Source organism: Amblyomma maculatum, chromosome 3 (assembly GCF_055883805.1).
Source record: "Amblyomma maculatum isolate TAMU_Amacu chromosome 3, ASM5588380v1, whole genome shotgun sequence".
Classification (NCBI taxonomy): Eukaryota; Metazoa; Arthropoda; class Arachnida; order Ixodida; family Ixodidae; genus Amblyomma; species Amblyomma maculatum.
Window position 1 is genome coordinate 56785239 of NC_139346.1, and position 23552 is coordinate 56808790.

General features: G+C 44.2%; 1 protein-coding gene across 1 annotated transcript; it reads left to right on the top strand.

Moving 5' to 3' along the window:
- Nucleotides 1-1032: 1032 nt before the first annotated feature.
- LOC146194806 (chymotrypsinogen A-like) lies at nt 1033-22717 on the top strand. Its single transcript, XM_084596128.1, has 6 exons — nt 1033-1161; nt 9282-9579; nt 9898-10012; nt 14992-15127; nt 16870-17009; nt 22300-22717. Exons 2-6 carry the CDS (start codon nt 9284-9286, stop codon nt 22531-22533), a joined length of 921 nt encoding a protein of 306 aa, XP_084452254.1. The 5' UTR covers nt 1033-1161; nt 9282-9283; the 3' UTR covers nt 22534-22717.
- Nucleotides 22718-23552: the final 835 nt, after the last annotated feature.

Consider the following 23552-nt stretch of genomic DNA (forward strand, 5'->3'; position numbering starts at 1 on the left):
GTCATTTGCTTCAAAACTAACTCTAAACAAGTGCAGCAAAAAAATAAATAAAAACATCGATTTCTTCCGTTATTCAAACGAAGCAGTGCCACGATTTCAGTACTCTCTAGATTTGCACGCGGAAAAGAACGCGCATTAGACGATAAACTATAAAAGAACGCTACGCAAGGAAAGGAGCATGGTGTATTAGATTACGTAGTTGTGGTCGCATATTACAGGTTATAGGAGGGGGGGGGTGTTCGTACGCTAGAGCCTCACCAAACGAGAGAAATTCCCGAGAAAAACATTTTATAGAATTATTGCTTTAGCACATATCCTACAAGACAAGTCCCACAGATTGCCTTATGAATTATTGCATAATTTTCAAGCTTAAAACTAGCAGCTTGACTTCTGTACTTTTTGAATTATAGTGTCATGAAATATGCTACTTAATTTTTTTTCCCTCAGATTGAGATACCAGTGCACGAAGCGTGGAACATGCTCTTATCACCATTATTTATGTGCAATGAGCAAGGCGCCATCTAGCTCAAATGCCTTCGAATCTTTACTTTAGCGCTTAGTCAAATGTTCCCCCTCTCTTCTTTACCTCCGGTCAAAGGGAAGAGGGGAGAGTTAAGTCACCGGTTACGCTGTGGTGGAATGGTGGTGATGTCTCCGAGAACACGCGTTCAAGTACTAGCATTTGTCGCAACAGCTATTACTTCTCCATTGCAATTACTCCAGGCATGCACTCCTTTGGAGGCGTGCATTCATTTTGCTTTGATTCTTAAGAAGTGTGCCTCATTCCATTGTGTGCTTCACGTGCGTTGGGAGATATGCAGGTCTGGCGATGAAATAAAACGCCACCAATGGATAAGATTTATCTCCCATTCTTTTGATCCTACCTCAAAGCATCCCCTTCGTTGTTATCTCTGAAAGCATAGGCGCAACTCGGTTTTCTGACGGCAATAAAGTGTCCTTGGCGCACATTGTTCGAATGATCGCGTTCTGAAACATGTTATCACATATCACCATTCATGTGGGGTCGGTAGAGGGCGGGCTGCAAAGCACATACTTACGCCAGACTTTTCTTGCATATAGTCGTGAGTGTACCTCATTGAAAGGATAGTTCGAAACTTCTCACCTTGTGAAACAGGCTTTTATCAAGATCGGTGGCACCAGGTAAGTAGAATTTGGCTGCGATTGTTTGATTAAAACTTTATTGAGTGCACGTGAATTCTCGGAGTTGTGGGTGGTCCGCCTATTCCGGCAGCCCAGTGGCCTGCGCCACAGCGGAGGTCCTGCGAACCAGTCTTCGCTGTTGGTCGGGGTCCTCGCTGTGCAGAATAGCCTCCCATTGCTCTAAATTGGGATTAGGAAGTTTATTCATACAGGGATTTAATTGGCATGCCCATACCATGTGAAACCCCGTAGCTATTTCTCCACAGTGTGGCCACTCTGGTGTGTAAAGTGAGGGGCTCCATTGCTGGATTTAAGTTAGGCTGTGAAATATCTGGTCTTTAATCATCTTGGCGATGCCCTTTACGGTAATGGAATCAATTGTATTGGCAAACAGCGCCAAACTCTGAGGACGCTAAGGATTGTAGATGTGCATTGCATACGAAAAGGCAAAACAGAGACCAACTGTTCCTTTATATTTCCTGAAGAAAGCCGACGTTCTTCACTAATATTTAGGTCGTCATTTTATTCGCAGGAGGGCTAGTTCAATTTAATGTACTTCGAAATCTTATGCTATTTAAATTGTTACATGGTTCACAGTTATTTCTTTCACAGCTTTTGTGCGGTGAAAGACACGTACGAAATGCATTTGTTCATGTTTGCCCACAGTACCGGCACGTGATCGAAAGGACGTCTAAGCTTTCGTTAGTGATGCCTACTAAGGAAATGTTTGATTTGTCGTAAAGAGCGGGGCATCCAGTAGAAAGGTGACGTATTTCGAGAGTATGAATAGAAGGAACCTAACTTTCGATATTACAGTTGGCAGCTGATATTAACAGTGTTGGACGCATGGAATGCTTCCTAGGATTAGATTCTGCATGCGACTGCTTCATGTAAAAGAATTTTACCAAAAAATAATTTTGAAGTTAAGCAATAAATTACTACTATCTCCAGTTCATTAGTACTAAATGTATTCCATAATGTGGCGCCAACGTTAGGTTACTTTATTTAAAAGAATGTAGTGTAATTTAATAATGTACTTTTCCCGCTAGGCTGCTTCGAAGTAGTCCGCTGATCTTGCGACTGGAAAATGCTGGACATGTGATTATCAATAGTTAGCTCAGCTTTGATCATCGAAACCTTTTATCGTTTGTTGAAACTAGAAATAGGCAGTTCAATTAAAGATAAGCGAATGTCGCAACCCTGGAGCAGCCAATGACTGCACTGCATGACGGCAAAATATGTTAACAAAGTCTTGTTTTGGAATAAGCTATACAAAGGCGCAATTTATACACCTATTGATTATTTCATTCAGTTCAGTCTTATTACTTTCTTGTCGATCACAATGTCAGTTGAGGCGCTGTTGGAGCAGCCTCACTCACTAAAATATTTCAAGAGTAAAACCTAATACGGTGTAGTTGTTGTTTTTGTTTATATGTCAAAAAATTAGAATTCCCCAGTAAAACTACTTCTGCAAAAGCAATGATGCTTATCTGTTGAACTGGCTTGTACGCAAAAGTACCCAATGGCAAGGGAAAATATAAATTACAAATAAACACATAACTATTTTCAGGCAGGACATAAGAAAAATACTTAAAATCACAACCACAATACTCTTGAGCAATTTCACATGGGGTTTCCACATGCATACATGTTGGAGATATCTTGCAAGAAACTTGTAAATAATCTAAGTGTCAGTATATCCCATGTGTCTCTGGAGAAAATTCGACTTTGAACGCTTAGCTTGTTCAAAATGCATTTTAGTCTTCAAAAATCCTCAGAAGTTCGCTTTTATCTCCGGAATGAAAAACTGAGCAGATCATACGAGAAATAGTTTTTGCGCCCTTGGCGATCAAAACATTGTATTTACAGCGCAAAGTTTTCAGTACACGATAAGCTCTGCTACATCTGGAATTTACTTACTGAGCTACATATGCCTTAGGTTCTTTTTTTTTTTTCACATCTCACAAACACATATCCCAACAAGGAAAGTTCGCATGTAATGAACTCTCCTCAGTGGCTGATGTGCACTCCGTTCTTATAAAATTGTGAGGGACATTGACGTATTCTCCCTGTTCTGCATTTTTGTCTATACTTATCCTTAAAGAAATGCATCTATGAAAAGATTTAATAAGGTTTTGAGATAAACATGTGCATAGAAAAAAATGCCACGAACAACGAAATTGAAACTATGCACTCGAGTAGCAACATGGGAAAAATTAACAAGTACAGAATAGAAATAATTAGAAGGAATGAAATCATAAGCACATAAGTACGAAAACCGGAGAAATAATGTGCAGTCTTAAGAAAGGTTTTCGCTTTTGTTGGTATAGGTGAGATGTGACAAAAGAGATGTCAGGTTTGGCATGAAAGTGGCACCTTCAGCACGGCTACTGCAATCAGTATTCACAAAGAAAAAAAGCAGGATAGTTGCTTTACTTGACAAAGCGTCATTACAGCGCATCAGTTGAAGGCGGGTTTGGAAGGGAAGTAAAATAAGCCACGTTAAAAAATCTTACCAGGTCACTATTAATATGTTTATTCATAAAATTACCGCTTACGTCTGTTAAGTACACATTATTTACTAATGTGATAACTAACTGAACCGGGACAACCCCCGACTTCAATCAAGCAATGATCAAACAGGTTTTTGAAAAGGTACTCTATTGTCGTTCATATCCATACCATGAACCGGGTCGCTTAAAAAATACTCAGTATATAACCAGCCCTAATTAATAGCATTATTCGACTACAAATAGAGAACAAAACAACATTTGACTCAGTAGAATCCTCGACAGTCATGCAGGCACTGCGAAATCAGAGTGATATGTATGCGAAAGTACCGGAAAATATCTATGGTGGCTGCGCAGCATCCATAGTTCTGCATAAAGAAAGTAACAAAATTTCCATAAAGAAAGGTGTTATGCAAGGAGACACGATCTTCCAAGTACTATTCGCAGCTTGCTTGGAGGAAGTATTTAGAGAATTGAAATGAGAGCAGTTAGGGATAAGGATTGATGGAGAATACCTGTGAAGTCTGCGATTCGCTGATAAATTGCCTTGGTAAATAACTATGGTGATGAATTGGAAATAATGATTTTTAACCTAGACAGGAAAAGCAGAAAGCTAGGTCTGAAATTGGATATGCTGAAGACTAATATAATATTCAACATCCTCGGCAAGGAACAGATGTTTACAACAGACAGTGAAGCACTGTAAGTGGTAGACCAGTATATCTACTTAGGACAAGTAGTAACCGACGACCTGCACGATGAAAAGTCAACAAGCTTGGGATGGAGCGCATATGGCAAGTACTCGCCGATTATAACTCGCATCTTATTGCTTTCGATAAAAAAAAAGTATACAACAGTTGCATCTTACCTGTACTCACCTATGGTGCTGAAAGGTGGAGGATAACAAACTGGCTTCTGCATGCTTAAGTTGAGGACAAAGCAAACGTCTACGGAACAAAAAATTGGTCGGTCTAGTGTTAATATGTATTAAGCGTGCAGAGGATCGGAGAAAATTTCGAGCTATTGATGTTCTAGTGGAAATCAAGAAGAAAAAATGGGCATGAGCAATAAGTGCGAAGAGAGGATAACCGATCGTCGCTTAGGGAACTAAATTGGATTTCAAGGGAAAAGGAGCTTAAATGGGGACTGCAGAAACTAAGGTGGGCAGATGAGATAAAGAAGTTCCCAGGGTTCAAGTGGATGCAGCTAGCTCAGGACAGGGTTAATTGGAGGAACGTGGGTGAAGCCTTTGCCCTGAAGTGGGTAAGTCCGGCTGATTATGATGATGATAGTGAGCATTTGGCAAGTACTCGCAGGCTATTATTAGCAGCTTACGGGCATCGCTCCAAAGGAAAATAAATAACAGTTCCCTCTAACCTGCACTCACTTAGGAGGCTGAAACGCGGAGGCTAACGAAAAATGTTCTGCGTATGTTGAGCACACTACATAGGGCTATGAAACAGAATATGGTAGGTGTAACGTTAAGAGATAGGAAGCGTGCGGAGTGGGTCATAGAAACATATCGAGTTAATGACACTTTAGAGGAAATGAAGAAGTGGGCATGGGCAGGGCACGTTGTTCGAAGAGAGGATAACCGATAGTCGCGAAGAGTAATAAATTGTATTCCAATGGAAGCAAAGCGTACCAGAGGGCGTCAGAAAATTAGGTGGATGCATGAGATTAAGATGTTCGCATATGCCAAATAGATGCTGCTAGCATAGGACCGGGGTAATTGGGGGATAATGTAAGATGCGCTCACCCTGCAGTAGGTATGGTCCGGCTAACCATGATGATTATGATTATATGAAGATATCTGCATGCTGTTACTCATGACCTATGTGCTTTCAGACACCTAAGAGAAGCTCCTCCTTGATCTCGAACGTGGCATTAATATACCTATGCTGACCAATAAATGCCGCCTTTTAGAAGCACGCCAGACACCAAACCTAAGCATGCGCTGTTTGGGACAATAATCACTTAATCTTTCTAACCCACTAGAAGCAATACAAAACCGCGCCGCTAGATTCATCTTCTCTGCATATTCTTATCATGAAAGTGAAGCCAAACTAAAATGCAATGCTCATTTATCAGTTTCTTGAAGACATAGCGCAAAAAAGACGGGGACAACACAGATGTGGACAGGACAGGCGCTAATTGACAACTTTATTTTCGAGGAAAACCGCAGCACAATTTATGTCAAAACTCACGTGACAATCAAGGGGCCTTATACTACGACCAAATACAGTTTGACAAAGGGCGGCCGACAATCTTGACCCGGAGAACCAAAAAAGAAACAAGGGGGGCCGGAAAGCGTTATCAACAGATTATATAAAACTCATTGTGAATTTAATACAACAGATGGGGTGCGAACAACATCGTGGCCAAGGGACGGCGCCACCCAACCACAGCAACGAGCGAGCCTAAAAGGGCTCAAAACAAGGGAAGTAAAAGCAGTCATAGGTCAAAACCAGAAAAAACGTGCGAGGCAAAAGCAGAGTCCTTCCTTCTGCTGTGCTGGATGTACCGTCCGCGCACAAAAAAGCGCCCGTTATGTTTTGATAGTGCACATTCCAAGGTTGTGAAGCGTGGCATCGTGTTTTCCTGTCTTCACGGTGCCACAACAAAATCCTGTACCCACCGCATGGCTAACAGCATGAATGAGCAATTCAAGCGTCTACAAGACGCAGGTTTCCCCCCTGACGTTATTGTAACAGTGTGTGAAAGCCTTCTGCAAAACCTAAAAGCCTCAAACAGTCAACGTAGTAAGCAGGGAAACGAAGAAAGCAAGAGTAAGATGCCAGTCCAGGTGACTCCATACTTCCACAGGTTTTCACATAACTTCAAAAAACTGGCAGCGCGTTATAACGTCAAAATTATTTTCTCTGCACCATTCAAACTATCGAAAGTATGCACTAGAAAGATGAAAAAGCAAGTAGCATGCACGAAGAAGCATCAAACTAAGTTCACGGAATGCAAGGAAAATGTTGTGTACAGGATTCCAATCAGTTGCGGGCTCCAGTACATCGGACAAACTGGAAGATGTTTCAATGAGAGGGCGAGAGAACACAGACTATGCGTACGCAACAAATCGGGTACTAACCTCGCCGAACATTGTAAAGCTTGTAAAACTGATTCAACTAACGCATGTTATCCGCTCATAGATAGCACAGATTTCTTAAGATCAGCCAAAGAAAAAATTACCGACGATTACGTTACTTCCTAATGCAAAATTTGAGCGCAGCAAATAAGCTGTTTCACCTTTTCGATAGATTGAGGCAAATCCGCCGCCACCGATCTAGCTCTCTGATTGCCACCGAACAGGGGCTGCATTGAAGGAGGAGCGAAGAAAGGAATTAAGTTCGAGCCGGCGCTTTGACAACCGGAGACTCGCAGGAAGAGGGGGGAGGGGGGCGGCGTGTACACCCAGCGGCAAACGATGGGGGCAGAAACGCGCGCAGCAAGCGGACAACGCGATAAAGGGAGGAGGGAAGAGATAGCAGCGACTGACTGATGCTGCTGACGCCGATAGTGAGTCAACCCCAGCTGCGGAGTTGGTTTCAGGGACAACGCCGCCGATGCCGACGCAAACAATATGATACCCTCGCTTCCGCAGCGCCAAGAACCAGGTCTAGCCGTGGGAAGGTGGTCACATATTCGTCGACGTGCCTGGGCCTACGTGAAATAACCGGCGCGTCGGCAACTGAAGAGAACCCTATCCGCCACACAGAAACAGGGGGGGGGGACCCTCCCCTCCTCTTTCTGCATGGCGGCGACGGTGTTCTATGCAGTCACGTTATCTTGACTCTCTAGCGGCGTCAGCGGCATCCAGTGGTATCAGTCGGTCGCTGCTAGCGCTGGGGGGATGAAAGGGGGGCGGAGCAGGTTACGAGGCCGACGCCGACGCCGACGCGAAACCCAGGAACGGACGCCAAAGAGCTGCGCTCTAAAAACTGAGCGCGAAGTCATGGAGGCATACTTCATTAGGAAGGCCGGTCAGGATTGCGTCAGCGTACCTTCTATCAACCTTCTTGAAAGCGAATTTGAATTCCTTGATGGCCACATGTAGGTGTTTTAACCCTTTTTGCTTTATTACCACAAGCAACCGGTTGCTGACTGATATGAAACGAGTTATCGTCTATGGAATTTCTTTTATTACTTCCCGGTTTCTGGTGTGTTTACTCCCTTGATTTTCTCATTCTTCATAACTGTTCTTCCACTCACCCATCCTGATTATTCTTGCTTAGCACTTCAATGTTTTAGCGGGGAGCCTTCTACACTCCTGAGTCTGCTTTTAGTTTTGACTCTGCTTTTGCTTCCCACGTATCGTCTGTTTTAGCTTATGACTCCACTTTTGCTTCGCACGTTTCATATGTCTTTAGTTTTTGACTCTGCTTTTGCTTCGCACGTGTCATATGTCTTTAGTTTTTGCTTCGCACGTGTCATCTGTTTTTAGTAGTGACTCTACTTTTGCCTCGCACGTTTTTTCTGGTTTTGACCTATGACTGCTTTTACTTCCCTTGTTTTGAGCCCTTTTAGGCTCGCTCGTTGCTGTGGTTGGGTGGCACCGTCCCTTGGCCACGATGTTGCTCGCACCCCATCTGTTGTATTAAATTCACAATGAGTTTTATATAATCTGTTGATAACGCTTTCCGGCCCCCCTTGTTTCTTTTTTGGTTCTCCGGGTCAAGATTGTCGGCCGCCCTTTGTCAAACTGTATTTGGTCGTAGTATAAGGCCCCTTGATTGTCACGTGAGTTTCGACATAAATTGTGCTGCGGTTTTCCTCGAAAATAAAGTTGTCAGTTAGCGCCTGTCCTGTGTACATCTGTGTTGTCCCCGTCTTTTTCGCGCTATGTCTTCAAGAAACTGCTACCAACTAGCCCAAACCAAACATCTGTTGCTCATTTATCAAATTTAGCTAACCGGCGTAGCATCGCAAGACTATCTCTATTTCATAAATTTTATTATCATCTTTCGCAAGAATCTGTTATCATCCTTGAATACCGCACCCTCCAGCCGCACGAATCACGAAAAGACAACCCATCCTCCGCAAGCCCGTACATCTGCGCATCTATATTCGTTTTTCGTTCGCACATCACTATTATAATAATCACTTGAAGCAATATCATACCCTGAAACCCACTCTCTCATGTAATACCCCTTCAATGTGCCTTTGAGGTTATAGTAAATAAAATAAATAAATAGAAAACGAGACTTTAAGAGCTGTAGTATAAACGAAAACAATGACTTTTGCCATCTTTTCTTTGTTAAACAGGAGTTAATAAAGATAAGGGAACCGAATCGGAGGAGGGAGGTATTGGATCTGAGTAGGTCAGTTGTATTGGTAAGAAGTTTCAACTCGGTGACGGAATGGTTGATGGAAAGGTATTTGATTTGGGTTGAAGTGTTTGACCACCAAGAGCGACTAAGGCCTTAGTAAAGAGCTGTGGATATTTCGACCACCTTGGACCTTTGAACGTGCAGTGACAACGCAGTATTAGCGTGTGCACTTCTTTTCGAGGAATGGGAGAGAGAATTCGGTCTTGAAGTGTGCGTTAATATGCAGGTGCTGCTTCTGTTGATGATATTTTTTTTCTCCGCACCGCTTTAGCGATGGCCACTGCCAGACGTGGGTGCGCTGCAATCAGCGCTACAGCAGTCGCCGTCATCGTCCTGTTGACGGTGAAAGGCGCCTTGGCTTGGACCAATCCTGAGGGTTGCGGTAGGACGCCAATAGCGCCCGTTCTGGAGAGCAAGGAAGACCGCGTCGTGGGCGGCAAGGAAGCCGTGCCGGGAAGCTGGCCGTGGCACGCGGGCTTGCACATGAGCCCCTTCTGGGAAAGCATGTACTTTTGCGGTGGCGTACTCATCTCGGACCGGCTCGTGCTGACCGCTGCCCACTGCATCATGTGAGGCACGATAGACTTGCGTTATAATCATTTTGAACTCTAATCCTCAAGCGTTCAGGTAATGGTGGGGTACGAAAATCCAGGGCAAGTGCGCAAAACGAACAAAAGTACAAAACAAAATGTCAGTACGAGCTGACGCTCACATTTATTTGTCGCCAATCTGTACAAAAATGGTTCTTCCGGCATTCTGGAGCCGAGTGAGGAGGATTGATTTTGAGGAAGTAAAAGAATGACCGGCACGCGTTTTCCTCTCCTTGTCAAAATTGCGCATGGCTGTAAGGTAAGCTGCTTAAAATTCGACTTTGGGTCGTATTACAGGTTCTACAGTCCAAATTCAACATACGTCCACGTGGGCTCGCACAGCCGAGTGAGCCGTGACAACACGGAGCAGTACGTGCGGGCTGAGCATCTCTGCATGAACACCGACGACAAGGTGAGGATGAGTATTATAAATATCTCGGAGGCGTAGTAAACAGTGAGTAAGTACCTGAAAAAGGGTAATGACTACGCATCGTGTTTATCGGAAATCAGAAGGATGTACCTTAAAAGTGTCTAAATTTTTCATCTTTCCGTGTCGAGTGTCAAAACCTGTACATTGAGAAGCAGATAACTTAGCAGGGTAGATGTGTAGGCAAGTTGGGGAGACATAAGGAAAATAAAACGGCCCTGTGTTGTCTCCAGCCTCCATCCTGTGTCTACTGCGGTTTTAGTTTCCTTATGAGAAGCAGATAATTGTTCAGGAAAGAGAAATAGTTGCGCCGCCTTTAAAAAAAAAATTGTACCGTTAATTTTAGAACGCAGCATGCATCGGGATGGGCTACGATGAACCAAATGTTAAACGGGACAAAAGCTTTACCCCTTCTCACTGTGCGCCATCTTTCATTCATCCCCATCATCAGCCTTGCTATACCAACTGGAGGGCGAAGACCTCTCCCATATTCCTCCAAATAACACGGTCCTGTGCTAGCTGTATCCACTTGACCCCGGCGAACTTCTTAACCTCATCCACCCACCTAACTTGCTGCCGCCATCTGCTTATCAACGGGGCCTGCGTTATATAGTTTGATTTACCACCTAGGGACACATAGCTGCACAACGCATCATAAACTTGTAACCCTTTGCTTTTTTGCTTTTTTTTTGGTGCGATATCATTGCCACCTAAAAGTGATATTCTTTATAAATAAACACAGTTATCTGGGCTCTTCAGTCTAGATTTGCATAAGTAAAAGGGATTGACATCCGTGGAAAATTTTATTTTTCCTAAACGTTATAGTTTGAGAACAATGTATATATAGGGACCTAAATGACGGTTGACGAGCAGATAAAATAACGCCCTTAGAAAATCATTCATTTCCTTTTGACGTGACCACGTCAAAAATTGAAAATAAAAATTAAAGAAGCATTTTTGAACCTTGCGATAATCAAGTAAAACCTATTTTCCTACATTTAGAGAACTACTTTAGCAGCAGTCTACCAAATGTGAAATTGACTTCTTTCAGAGGAAATGTTAGAAATCAAGCCTCGAATGGTACCGTAATTGCGCTTAACGTCGTCGTAAAAAGATGTTTTAGGAGTTCGCGAATACCAAAGTGCAAATATTTTTTCAGGGCTACAACATGCGTTGGTTGCAAAATATAAAAACTGATTTTTTGACATCGTAAAAGGTAATCTCATCTTAAAAGGACCCCGAAACACGTTATGAAAATACTATAAGAGCGTAAAATTTTTCAATCACAAGCGTTCTTTGCCGGGAGCCCCCCCTCCCCCCACCTGAGAAAAATAATTCACTTCTATACTGTCAGAACAGAGCCGACAGTGTAGATTCCAACATTTTGCCCTCATGCCCTTCTCCGTGTCACACGCCTACAGATCTCAGTTAAGCAGCAACAATTGGTCAGATTCTCTTGTACCTCGCACAGCTGGCATGGACGGGGCTTGCTAACCGGTTGGTTTGGTTTGTTGGTTTCTTGGGCTTAACGTCCCAAAGCGACTGAGGCTATGAGAGACGCCGTAGTGGAGGACTGCGCAAATTTCGGCCACCTGGGGTTCTTAACGTGCGCTGACAACAGACAGCACACGGGCGCCTTGCTTTTCGCTTCCATCGTAAAGCGGCGGCTGAGGCCGGGGTTTGATCCCACATCCTTGGGAACAGTAGTCGAGCGCCGTAACCACTGCGCCACCCCGGCGGAGTGCTTGCTAACCTTATCACGCCAACGTGTGAGGAAGAGTCGACATTGGGGAACCGCCGAGCGTGTAAACAGCAGAGCGGGGCAACAGGGGGTCGTGGTCGGTGTGCAGCGCCGACCTTTGAGCGTGCAAAAACAACGAGAGGAGTAATAAAAGTAGGGAGGAGACTGAAATTCAAATTCTGATTCTAGGTAACGACGCTCTACAAGACTTATTCAAACATTTCTTGTTGTAGGATATACCAATGTACATACCATGCATGTCGCACTTTAGTGGATGGTGTATCAAGGTCCCTTCAAGCTAAACATCTTATAAAAAAAGACAATGCTTCCGTGGCGGCCATAGAGGAATTTACACTATTTATATTTAGAAACGTGTGAAGCTTAGCTTCAGATGAAATGCGTTTGAGACATCTTCCAATTTTTGCCTTATAAATTGAGAGTGCCGTTACAAACGCAGTTTTTGTAAGATGAGGAAATATCTGTCAGTTTCAAAAGGAAACAAATTGAAGCGGAATAGGCGAGCTTATTACAAACATAGCCGCACCTACTTATGTTAGAAGCTTGCAAAAAACTTAATCTTATACAGCACCCCATGCAGTACAGGAGATTGACACCAATGATATTTTCTGGGCAATAATAACTCTACCTCTTTATCTGCTTAGTTGATAGCCCGAAGAGAGATCGTGATGTCTTGAATATGATATAATGAATTGGTATCCTATCTGGTGGTGGAGGTAAGCTGTAAGCATATGAAATGGTTCTAGACACGTAGAGCGCATATTCGTCCTGAAGTTTCGCAGGTTGGAGAGCTTCTGTCGTCGAGCGATTTTCTTAACTAGGCGGTCACTCCGTTGCTCTGGCCGACATGTGGTTTTTTAAGTGGCGTGAAAAGGTTTCTGTTCTTCCTTATGAAAGGAGTTTGCGTAGCATGATGCTTCCCTGCTTAACATGCCGTAGCGCTCTCCGATTTAGGTCTGCCTTGACAACGTGTTCGACTGTTTTGGCCGCCTTCAGATCATCTTGTATTCTATACACGAGTTACTCCATTGTGGAGTAAAGCGACACTATGACCTCTAGCGAACTGCCATATGGATCCGGTAGAGTTTCACTAATAACTATACGGAATGATACAGAACTATACGGCATATCCTCACCTCAAATATTATTGATTTTATTTTTAGCCACAGGAGCAGAGTTTTACCACTTGAACCAAGTCTTGAGCAGTATAGCAATTTGAGAGAATAAATCCGAGGCTGAGATCTCGGCAACTGCAAGAACGCTGTATGTTTTGATGCCGGAATATCCTTTCTTTTCAGATCAAAAGTTTCCTGTGCCTTTACCGATGAAAATATACCGCAAGAAATGTGAAGCATGCTCTGTCACTGATAATTAAGAGAGTGAGCTAAAGGATGTAGTTCGCCATTTGTTCTTGCTGATAAGGCTACCTGTGTTTATAGAGGACCTGGTTATAACGTTTTTATGCAGACACAATCAGACACTTCAATCTTTTGAATAAACCGGCTGCAGTCGTAGTTTGTGGCTAGATTTTGTAGGCGCAGAATCAATAAACGAAAAAGTATGGACCGTATGATTTAGACCATGCAGCATGAGGTATTGCAAGTTAGGGCAGTTTGCATAATTGTTAGCTGTGGTGGCGTAGCGGAAGAGGATGGAAGAAAAATAAAGTTGCCAGTGTTAACGCTTGTACTGTTTGAAATCCAGGTCACGGCAACGGTCCCGTTTAATTTATTCTTTTAGGTATCATTCGGACGTAGAATTTCGGGATATTTCAAACATTGTTTCTATTTTATATCCCGTTTCACTTTATTGCTGTTTTTAGATAACGTTAATCGTAGTTTCTCAACAAAAGAAGCAAAAGTAATGCCATGATTACTATGAAATGACTGAGATTTGTTAGGAGTTTTACTGTGATCTAGGTGGTGACCCACATAACCTAACGCTAAGATTTCGAACCCTGCCTTGCAACACTATGTAAGGCTCTCGTAAGGAAGTCCTGAACAACGTTTAATACGAAACTATTTAAATAAAAAGGGAGGATCCTTTCATGGTCACAGAGACGATTTTGGCGTGCGCCTTAAATCTTGTCCGATAAGTTGATTTTTTTTTGCTGATTAAGTAAGATATGCAATAAACAATTATTATAAGCAGGTCGGCACTTGCTTCCAATTCGATAAACGTAGAGAGCAGATAAAAGAAATCAACATTGTTGCAAGATAAAATACAATCGCCCTTGGCGCAACGACGGCATTCTCCATAAGCATCGAAGGGGCAAGTGGTAACTGCAGAATCAGCGTGGTCCCACCCACAAAATGACGTACTCAGGATTTGGCACTTCACAGTTCTTTCATTGTTTGCCTCTGGCGCGTGAGGCAGGATTATACGCGGCTCTTGAGCAGGCTGGAGAGAGGCCGGTGTGACTGCACTACTTTGCCGGCCTGCGTGTGGCATTTTGCCTAGATTATAAATTCATGCAATTGACATAACTGACAGTGATTCGCCAGGCAACCCGCGATACAATTCTCGAATTGAAACCGAACATCTAATTGCCAGTACTAACAAGAGCTAATTTGTAGATTTTGAGCAATTACATATTGAAAGTTGTTACCTGACAACTTTAATGCATCCGCCGGTGGTGTCGCTGTAGCGATCATAAAACGATCATGATTATAATACAAGATATAGGTTCGAAAATTTAAATCTTTGAAACACTGGGTATTTTAATGGAATCGTGAAACGTCGATATAATGTTTCTTTTCGTTCTACTAAGACAGTTGCGGAACAAGAACACGAAAACAAGTGCCCTGCGGATGCTGATAAAATGGCAGCAAATAACTTATTAGGTCAATATATCGCTAGTTTTGCATAACAGCAAAAAGAAGGAATCGAAATTGCAATATGATAGAAAATACGTTAGTTGCACTTGAATCTTGCATTTAGGACTATGACGCGACGCGTCTAAATGACTTCCTTCTGGGGATGCTTGTCAATCGAGGTTTGCGTACATCGTTTTGGTGATCGCTTAATCCCATTTGCTATCTATCGCTTAGACACATCTGACCGAAAGAAACTGATAATAATGGCTGAATAAACGTATAGAATATAGTTAAGGCCAGGGAAAGGCAGCCCCACGTTTTACACGCGCACTTATTGAGTATCCCGTTTATAACGTGCTTAACAATTTTGCTTCCTTGGAAACGTGCAGAAAGACTTTGCGATCATCAAGCTCTCTAGCAGCGTGATCTTCACGGACACAATTCAACCGGCGTGCCTACCGAAGCCTAATTCAGAGTTGCCTGACAATACTACCCTCTACGTCACCGGCTGGGGACAAGCAAATGGTGAGGCTGATTCCCTATTCAGTAGTAACTCTCAGAGCCCCAGCGTGCAGCACTGCACGGGCCGCAGACTGACGCCCGAGCCCGGGCCAAGCCTACCAAATGGTCGCTGAGGCCAATTCGGTCTGCAAAGCTCAAGGCAGAACTGAACCAGGTCCAGTTCTGGCCCGAGCCCGTTCTCAGAGCAATGTTTGCGGTAACACCGTGACAGAGTGAACTCCTACTACACAAATAATGAAATGGCCATCAAAGAAGCTAAATACCAGTATCGCTTGAGGAAATGTGTTTTCTTAAACACGAAACGAAGTGATTACGTGGCGTATTTGACCGGTCAGCTCTTTGAACACAGCCGTAGAAGCGCAGAAATAACGTATAGAAACTCAGAAGTTCCGAGGGCCATAGGAAAGTGGTTCGGCTCGTTACACACAACGTTGCACTTTCTTAGGAATTTTATTCCGTAATTCACATCCTGTCATGTCTAAATAAGGAAGCGTGTTTTTGGCGAGTGGAATTGCATTTTGGTTAGTAATCAACATTATGTAATAGATTCAATTGAGGGATGAACTTGTTGCCGAAGAAAAAAGACGAAAGGCAAAACGCTTTGAGCATGGCCCTCAGGCCACTGACACTGTTAGCGACGCAGCATTGGAGAGCTCCTGATATTTTCGTTCCCTTGAGGTTCTTAAACCTGCACTGGCGGGGTGCAGTACATGGGTGTCATGCTCTTCGCCTTGATCAAGAGGCGGCCGTCGCTGCAGTGATCAAACCCTAGTACGCCGGCTCAGTGATCTAGAGCCTTAATCACTCAGCGATCGTGGCGGGGTGTCAAGTAAGTATATAAGTCCAAAAAGCTTCGTTTCTTTGTAAATCAGCTAGAATATTGGCTTTCATTCACCTGTGTCGCAGTTGTATTTGACTAACTCCTAGCGTGCACTTCACTCTGTAATTGTGAATCGAAAGCTAGACATTGGTCCTCTATATGTATGCACCCAAGTCAGACCCGCGTTACAAATGTGAGTCTGAGCTCTGGTTTGGCTCGCTACTTCAAGCCCAGACTCGGCACTGGCCTGTTGAAACAATTCATGTCCTGGCCCATTCCGGCTCGAGGATTTCCGGGGCATAGGCGTAGGAGATAGGTCTAGACCATGCAGGCCTCCATTTCAGCAGTTATTTTGTATTATAGCCTCCGAGATAGTATTAGGACTTGCGGTGTAGAACGCGTGAAAGCGAACTCAAATCAATTCACATTTGCACGTGAAGCGCTTGGTTTGGTAGAGACGGAAAATTCACGCAGAGGACGGGACGCAAAAAAGATAGCCTGGTGTCTATCCCCCCCTGTCAATTAGATTCTTCAGTTCTTGCGAGGCCTGCTAGCCAAAATGATGGTCTGACAGGGCCCTTCTTCCTTTCGAAAAGCATCGAAAATAAATAATTTAGTGGTACAAAGTGCTGTCATGAACCTCTCTGCCAAATATGTTCTTTTCAGACGTATTAGAAAAATTAGAGAATTCATCAAATGCAAGGAACTCCAAAGCGGTACAACAGGCATGCAAAAGGTACATGGTCGTGTTTTGGTGCCAGAAATGCCAATTGAATTCAGTGAAGTCCTATGCTTTGCCGGGAAAATTGAACTCTGGGTTCAAGGCCCTAAATTATGCAACAATTGTTCGTTCTCATGCGCGCCACTCTAAAAGACGGGAGACAGCAATATTTAATTTGCTGCGACATTGTGCCTAATGGTGCAGAGTTAGATGCTGAATCGCGACCGGAACGCCTCCAGCAACTGATGACGAGGAGTGTTTCCAACGAACGCTGTGCAAGGGAGTTCCACCCGGTGCCGGACTACCTTCTCTGCGGATCCTATGACGAAGGCACGCCCTGCCAGGTGACGTATATCTGAGGTCTTGCTTCGGTGAGATTGAGGTTTTTGAAGGAATATGCCATGAGGTGAATCATGACACCTACCTGAAAATAGGTCTCATATTAAGAAAATTGTTCTTAATGAACTTTATTCATAGTCGTCTGCGCCGTATAGTCAATCAGTTAGCATAAAACTAGCATTTATAGTTGCAGATACAAGGACCACCAGAAAACGTCTTCGGCCCAGTGCATAGCAAATAACCGTATTTGCTGCGTGTTGCCGGCTCCTTCTTACTATTGCGTCAAGATAGTACCGTTCGGGAAGATAGAAAAGGCCGGCTTTTAAATGCTATATGGACAAACATCGCAACTTCTGACCCGAAAAAAGGGCTAGTAATGTAAACGGCGCAGAATGTTACCTTTCCATGCTGCGTTCGTGACTAAGAGTAGTTTTCGCAGAAAGCGCACAAATGCTCTCTGGTTGAATACGCTTTGGATTTGGAGTACGCATGAAGGAAAGACACCAGGCGTAATTTCTTTGCTGACACACAACTATCGCGCTGTTTCTAATGTTGTAATTGAACAGAAGTAATTCTTCTAGTGTGACAAGAAATCTTGATTGATGATGAGCTCAAAAAGGTAATCACACTGGTTTCACCAGAGCGCACGTTTTCTCGGAATCGCGCTTCAGACGACGAGCGGCCTAATTCTGCCCCGAATGGCCATGGAGGCACGATGCGAATGCCACACAGGGTAGACGAGCCTGATGAGCTTTTGATGCAATATCTACGTCCACTTCGGAAATCCTACGAGACTGCTTCTGTTCTTAGTCTGGCAACCGTCTCAGCATAGCCAGAGAATAAAGTAGATGCCACTATGTAAACATGGATCCTAAGTTACGAGGTATTCATGGCTAGGCTTTGCCGCTTTAGCATTGTTACCTTCGAGTCTTTCGCGGTACCTTTGAAGGCTGTGGACACATGATCTCAACTTATGCGCATTTTGGAGGTTCACGGGCTACCTAAAGGCAACAGGTGTTCCGTAGCAACATTATATACATCTTTACCTTCATTGGGTTTAATGTTGGGCCGCGAGCATGCGTCTTTTGTCGCAGCGATTTGTGTATTGGTGAGCCCAAGTCGGTCGTGGCTTAAAGCAATAAATTTGGTTTGTCATTAATTCCTTGTTAACGCTGAAAATGTGTTATGACCATGTTTGGATAGCATTATGGCTAGTCTGTAAAGCGAAAATATTCGCATCATCCACCTAGCAATCAATTTGTCGTCTGGTACTATTATATTCCCTTCCGCCTTGGTCCGGTTTCTTGTAACGTGTCGCTGCACTAATAGCCTAACTACTGCTCAGAAAGAAGTATAAAAGAAGTTAGGCTTCATCGGCAACAAATTTGGTAATATTTTTGTTCCTGGGCCACTTTCCTATAGAAGCAATTTATACCGGTGTAGCAGAGACGTTCAAACTCCACTGTGTCGATAGAGGATTTTTCCGTGGTTTGCCGCTCGAAGAGGCCTCATCTGAGTAGTTATCTAAGGCCTGCCGCTGTAGGCTGCTTGGACATAATTAGCTGTGTGGTGACTAGAATATTGCGAGTAACGATTAGAAAGTTTTCCGTCGTTTCAGTGCTTTCTCTATTAGTGTCCTTGAGTGACCCAGACAATTAGGGACATAGGAATAAAGGGCGTCTTGCGTTTCACCTCCACTGAAACGCTGATGTCGCGGCCCGGATGGAACCCGGGTGCCCTTCTCAGTACTCGAACGCAGTGATGCACCATGGCGGCGTTTGAACCAGATTGATGGGAATAGTATAATCATTCCATTCTTTACAAGTTTGCGAGATTAAGGTTTGTCCTGCTTTCGCTCCTAGCCTAGCAGTCATCACCGCCATCACAAAGAGTGGGGTGAGGTTCTGATGATAAATTTAGGAACTGAGAGATTCCCGAGGGAAGATCTGCGGAACAGCCGATTTGAGAATGCGGCTATTAGGAGCTTGTTTCTGGGTTGAAATGCAGGGGTCGTCAGCGTCAGTGTAAGCTACAGGGTAGCGTATGGGTTACCTTGTCACACTTGTCAGCGGCAGCCTGAGTAGAACGACTATGCTCGACCTCCCGCACTTTGCCATGGTCATTTGGAACAAAGACGTCTCGGACAGTTAGGTAAATGGTAGACCAAAGATCTTGAGGCACCTCTTTATTCTATCGAGTCCTACTCTTAAAGAGAAAGCTTAAGTGGGCCCGGAGAACCTGACTCAGGTGAGCACTCTCTTGCAAATGCCAACGGACGACCTGGGGCACAGGATTCTGCTCCTCATCGGACGAGCTTGCATGCTCATATTGAACACTGACGACGTTTCGGACGGCTTGGTGAACGCAGAGTAGGAATCCTGAGCAACCACTAAACGCTATCGCGCACTGCCCTTAAAAGCGAAGCTTAAGTGTCTCGCAAAATGTTTTGCCGCGTTAAGAAAAATATCGGTTGAAGTATAAAAGGCAGAACGAAAAACGAAAGATTACAGATTTGAACTACCGATTTTCGCTCTCCGGCACATAGCACTAATAATTTGCGCTATAGAACCATAGAACCACCCAGAAATAACGCATTTAGTGTGTGGGGCTCTAATAGGGGGAATTGATTTTTCTCCGCTTATTCGCGGCTGACTGTTCAAACCACCGAACCCACCCCGTGGTTGTGCGCGCTACCGAGCGCTTTCCGAACACGGCATGCTGTGTTCTTGGGAACAAAGGAACACTTGCTGACAACAAACAGGCTTTTATACCTGCAATAAGAACAATGGAAGCTAGCAATAAAGCACGCTAATGAATTGGTTGTCTGACTCACCATGAAGGTTACGGGTGAATGGCCGCCCACTGTAGGGCAGGGGATGAATTTCAAGGCTGGACAGGACGAGCAGGCGGGAAACGTCCCGTGAAACTTCACCTCGCTGGCGACTGCGGAGTCCCGCGAGGATGCGTTCGCTCGCGTCGAGTTCCCGATGCCTACGACTTTCCCCGCGTGCCCGGGGATGAGGTCTCTGGTGGCTCTCGTGCGGCACTGACGCTGGCGCCACCTCTCGATAATTAATGTTAACTGCAGACGTTCATGCACCACCTGATATCCAGAGTGACTACATCGAGGCAATGCCACTTTACGGGTAGGGATGGAAAACGTTCCCAGCAAGTTCCCCTCATTTCTTTTCATAAAATTTCTGATTTGCGGCCAGCTGTCTCACTGTAAGCCGTCTTAAAATTTCACCGAGGGTCAGATAGGTGACGGCCCAAACGGAAGCGCAGTGGACTGCGTGTTCGTACCGTTCAGAACGGATGCATGTATGTTTTTTGTTCGCTCTGCTGAGTGCTGACAACAAAATCGCCAGGTTTCCGGGTCCGTAAAAAGCCACGGTCAAATTTCTCATTTCGGGTATCATAATAAACTATTTTTATAACGATATCTTAGAAGCGGCGTAAACTTCATTTTATCACTAGTTTCCCGATTAAAAATATGGGATCAGAGGGTCTGGGGATGAGCGCTATGCATTAGGAAATGCTTCCAGGGAACTGCGGGTACCAAACGCTCGGTTTTTAAGACATGTACTTTTCTGTGCTCCAAAGTGTGGACTGCGCTTGGGATGACAAGATGTAGATGTGCTTTACCCTAGGGATATCCAAAGGGACTTTTTGTTGAACTTAGTGGCTAGTACAAAATATTTTGAAACGGCCCATAGCTGCTTAAGACTATAAAATTATCCATGCTAAGGATGCTGTCATTGATATAATATTTCTGATTACTGCTTGGGCGGCTGAGCTCCGTTCCTCGCATTCCTGCATAAAAACTTGCTTCTATTTTGAGAAAGTGTTTCAGCTTACCAATATATTCTGATTTTACGGTAAATGCTTCATTACGTCGGCGCGCTAAACTTTCTCAAGACGATTCACTAAAACAAGACATGACTAGCACGTGCGCGAACTTTCACCTGTTTATTACATGCACTTCTCTCCTTATGTACACACACACAAAGAAAACATGTACAAACATCAGTCAGATACACGTTATAAGCGCAATTCGCCAAACTGTAACCCATGAAGCACCGCTTTAGATCACGCTGCCTGTTAACAACTGGATCCCTCTGCGCATCTGCGCTATCGGCGGATCGCTTACGCATTCCGTGGAACCGGCCCTTGTCATTTCATATGCTTCAAATATTATTCAGCAAGTACCAGTCTTGTCGAGTTTTAGTGAATCGTCTTGAGTTACATTTTAGCGCGCCTTCGTGATGATGAAAAACCATCTAGCCGCCATGACAGTATTGCTTGGTAAATGCTTGTTAGATGTTTGCAGTAACTTTTTGGTTTGAATCTACCGAAACGAGGTTTTAGCTACATGGCTAGCTCTGCTCCTGTGAAAAAGTGATGATGCAAATGTCCCTATAGGATCGTGGGTTCATGCTATTTTGCATCACAAAAAACACGCATGCTTGAACTCCTATGAAAATGACGTGGTAGAGCAGTCACCATTACAATTGTTTAATTGACAGGCTTTTTTACATTTATGTTTGTAAGGAGTACACTATGTTCGTGAGCATTCAGTAAACGAGCACTCAGAGAGCACTCAGTGCACCAAATAAATGCATGGTACTGTTGATCAGTTCGATGAGTCCTGGGTCCTTTAGTCCAGGGTCCCCGAGAGAGAGTGAGAAACATTTTATTTATTTCAAAGAGGAGGGGGGGTGGGCAGAGGCAGTGAGTGAAGTCTCCATATCAAGACCCGAGTGGCCTGGGCTGCCGCTCTTGCCTGCGTTACCAGTGTACGCTGCGTCGCTAGGTCTCAGCATAGCAGAGTGGCCTCCTACTGCACCTACGAATTGTGCGTGTTTATGTCTGCGCGTTTGCGGCCCGTGCACCACTATGTGATGTCGTAGGCGGTAGGCTGACCGTTGCACCGAGGGCATATGTCTGTGTAGGGTCCGCGAGGCTGTTGCAGGTGATGCAGGCCTGGTCTGTCAGCCTTCGTTCATTGTACAGGAGCTTGCTGCACGATAGAACCTCTCTTTGCTCGGTTGTGGAGATTGGTACCTAAAGGACAGCCGTTATCTCTTGGCAGCATCACGAAATTCAATAAAGAGCGGGTCTATGAATACACCAAAAACAAGCATTCCAGCATTGATTGTGAACACTTTTGTGGAATTTAAAGTGGTTGGAAATGTACTAGTTTGTCATTATTGTTAAGGAAGTGGCTGCTTCCGGTTAAGTTATCAAGCTGAACATGTGCTGAACTACGTTCCGTCAACTTTAAACTATTTTCAGGGTGACAGTGGAGGCCCTCTTGTGCGCAAGGATGACAGCGGCTCCTGGTTCCTCGAAGGGATTGTCCACAAGGGCGGAAAGTTTTGCTATTCTATGAGGTTTTTCAGGGCAATGCGCTACATGAAGGTGTCGCATTTCGTTGACTGGATCGACGACTACATGCGCGCTGACGCCGAAGGACGCGCCGACAGCTTCTGCGATATGGCGCCAAATTTCAACAGGACAGAACCATAGGCCACCGGAATGGGGTCACACGCTGCTGCGCGGCTACGCCGTTTTTGCATGAGTAGAACGAGCACATGGAACATGCCATCTGAAAGGGTGGGCACATGCCAGTTCACCCAATACTCCATTGTTTAGCATTCATCCGCTCCGGCTGTGTTTGGTTTTGAGAGTTGAATAAACTTTCCCTAGTGGTTTTTTCGTTTGTCCCTGGGCAGCTGGACGCATACAAAGCTCCCGACGAACAACAAATAAATTTTTTTATACATGAACGCAGAAGGGCCATGGAGTTTTGTAGTTCTGAATAAATGTACGTAGGGATAGAGAATCGCTTTAAAGCAAGATAAGAGATAACGCACGGCAGCTGTCATCAAAGATGATAGTGTGAAGTAGCATGAAATAATGGAAATCGTCTTTAACTGCTTTGGTAAAATTACTAAGCGATCTATAAGACACTGCAGTCTTCAGGAACGATGTTGCCTCCTTCTTTTTTCAGAAGTCGCCAACTGTGCCGCAGGAACTAGATGGAACACTGGAGCCAACTAACGGCGTCTGTAGACTCTGGAAAATTACGTAATAGGCTTAATCCAAAATGATCTCGTGCCATGCACTATACGTGCTGCGTATCTATGTGGACAGAAGCGTTGTTGCACGTGCATTAGATGCTTTTTGAATGTGGTGCACTAAGACACGCAAAGGTCCGAAAGTTCTGGTTTACTTATCTATATGCGGCGTTTTTCATGGCAATAGCTGATGGAATGGTTTAGTGCAGCCTACAAAGATCACGGTTCAGTTTTTACACATAAGCAGTGGGAGATCGAGTTTCTTACCTGAGCAGTGATGAGTCTTAACTTCTGGTGGCGGTACCCTAGATTATCTGAACTTGGAAACACACGATTCGATCCTCCATTTTTTCAATATAGACAAGTATATTAGAAATTTGAGATCGTACTTCTGACTAAGGGATAGTCAGCTCTTGCGTGACACATAACACCAGAGAATGGGGAGAAATACGAGTGTACTGAGGTATT

Excerpts from the sequence above, each read along its gene's own strand:
- LOC146194806 (XM_084596128.1), top strand. The coding sequence starts at position 9,284 with ATGGCCACTGCCAGACGTGGGTGCGCTGCAATCAGCGCTACAGCAGTC. Across the intron at positions 10,013-14,991 it reads GCATGAACACCGACGACAAG|AAAGACTTTGCGATCATCAA; the intron begins GTGAGGATGAGT and ends GGAAACGTGCAG. Across the intron at positions 15,128-16,869 it reads CGGCTGGGGACAAGCAAATG|AGTTAGATGCTGAATCGCGA; the intron begins GTGAGGCTGATT and ends CTAATGGTGCAG.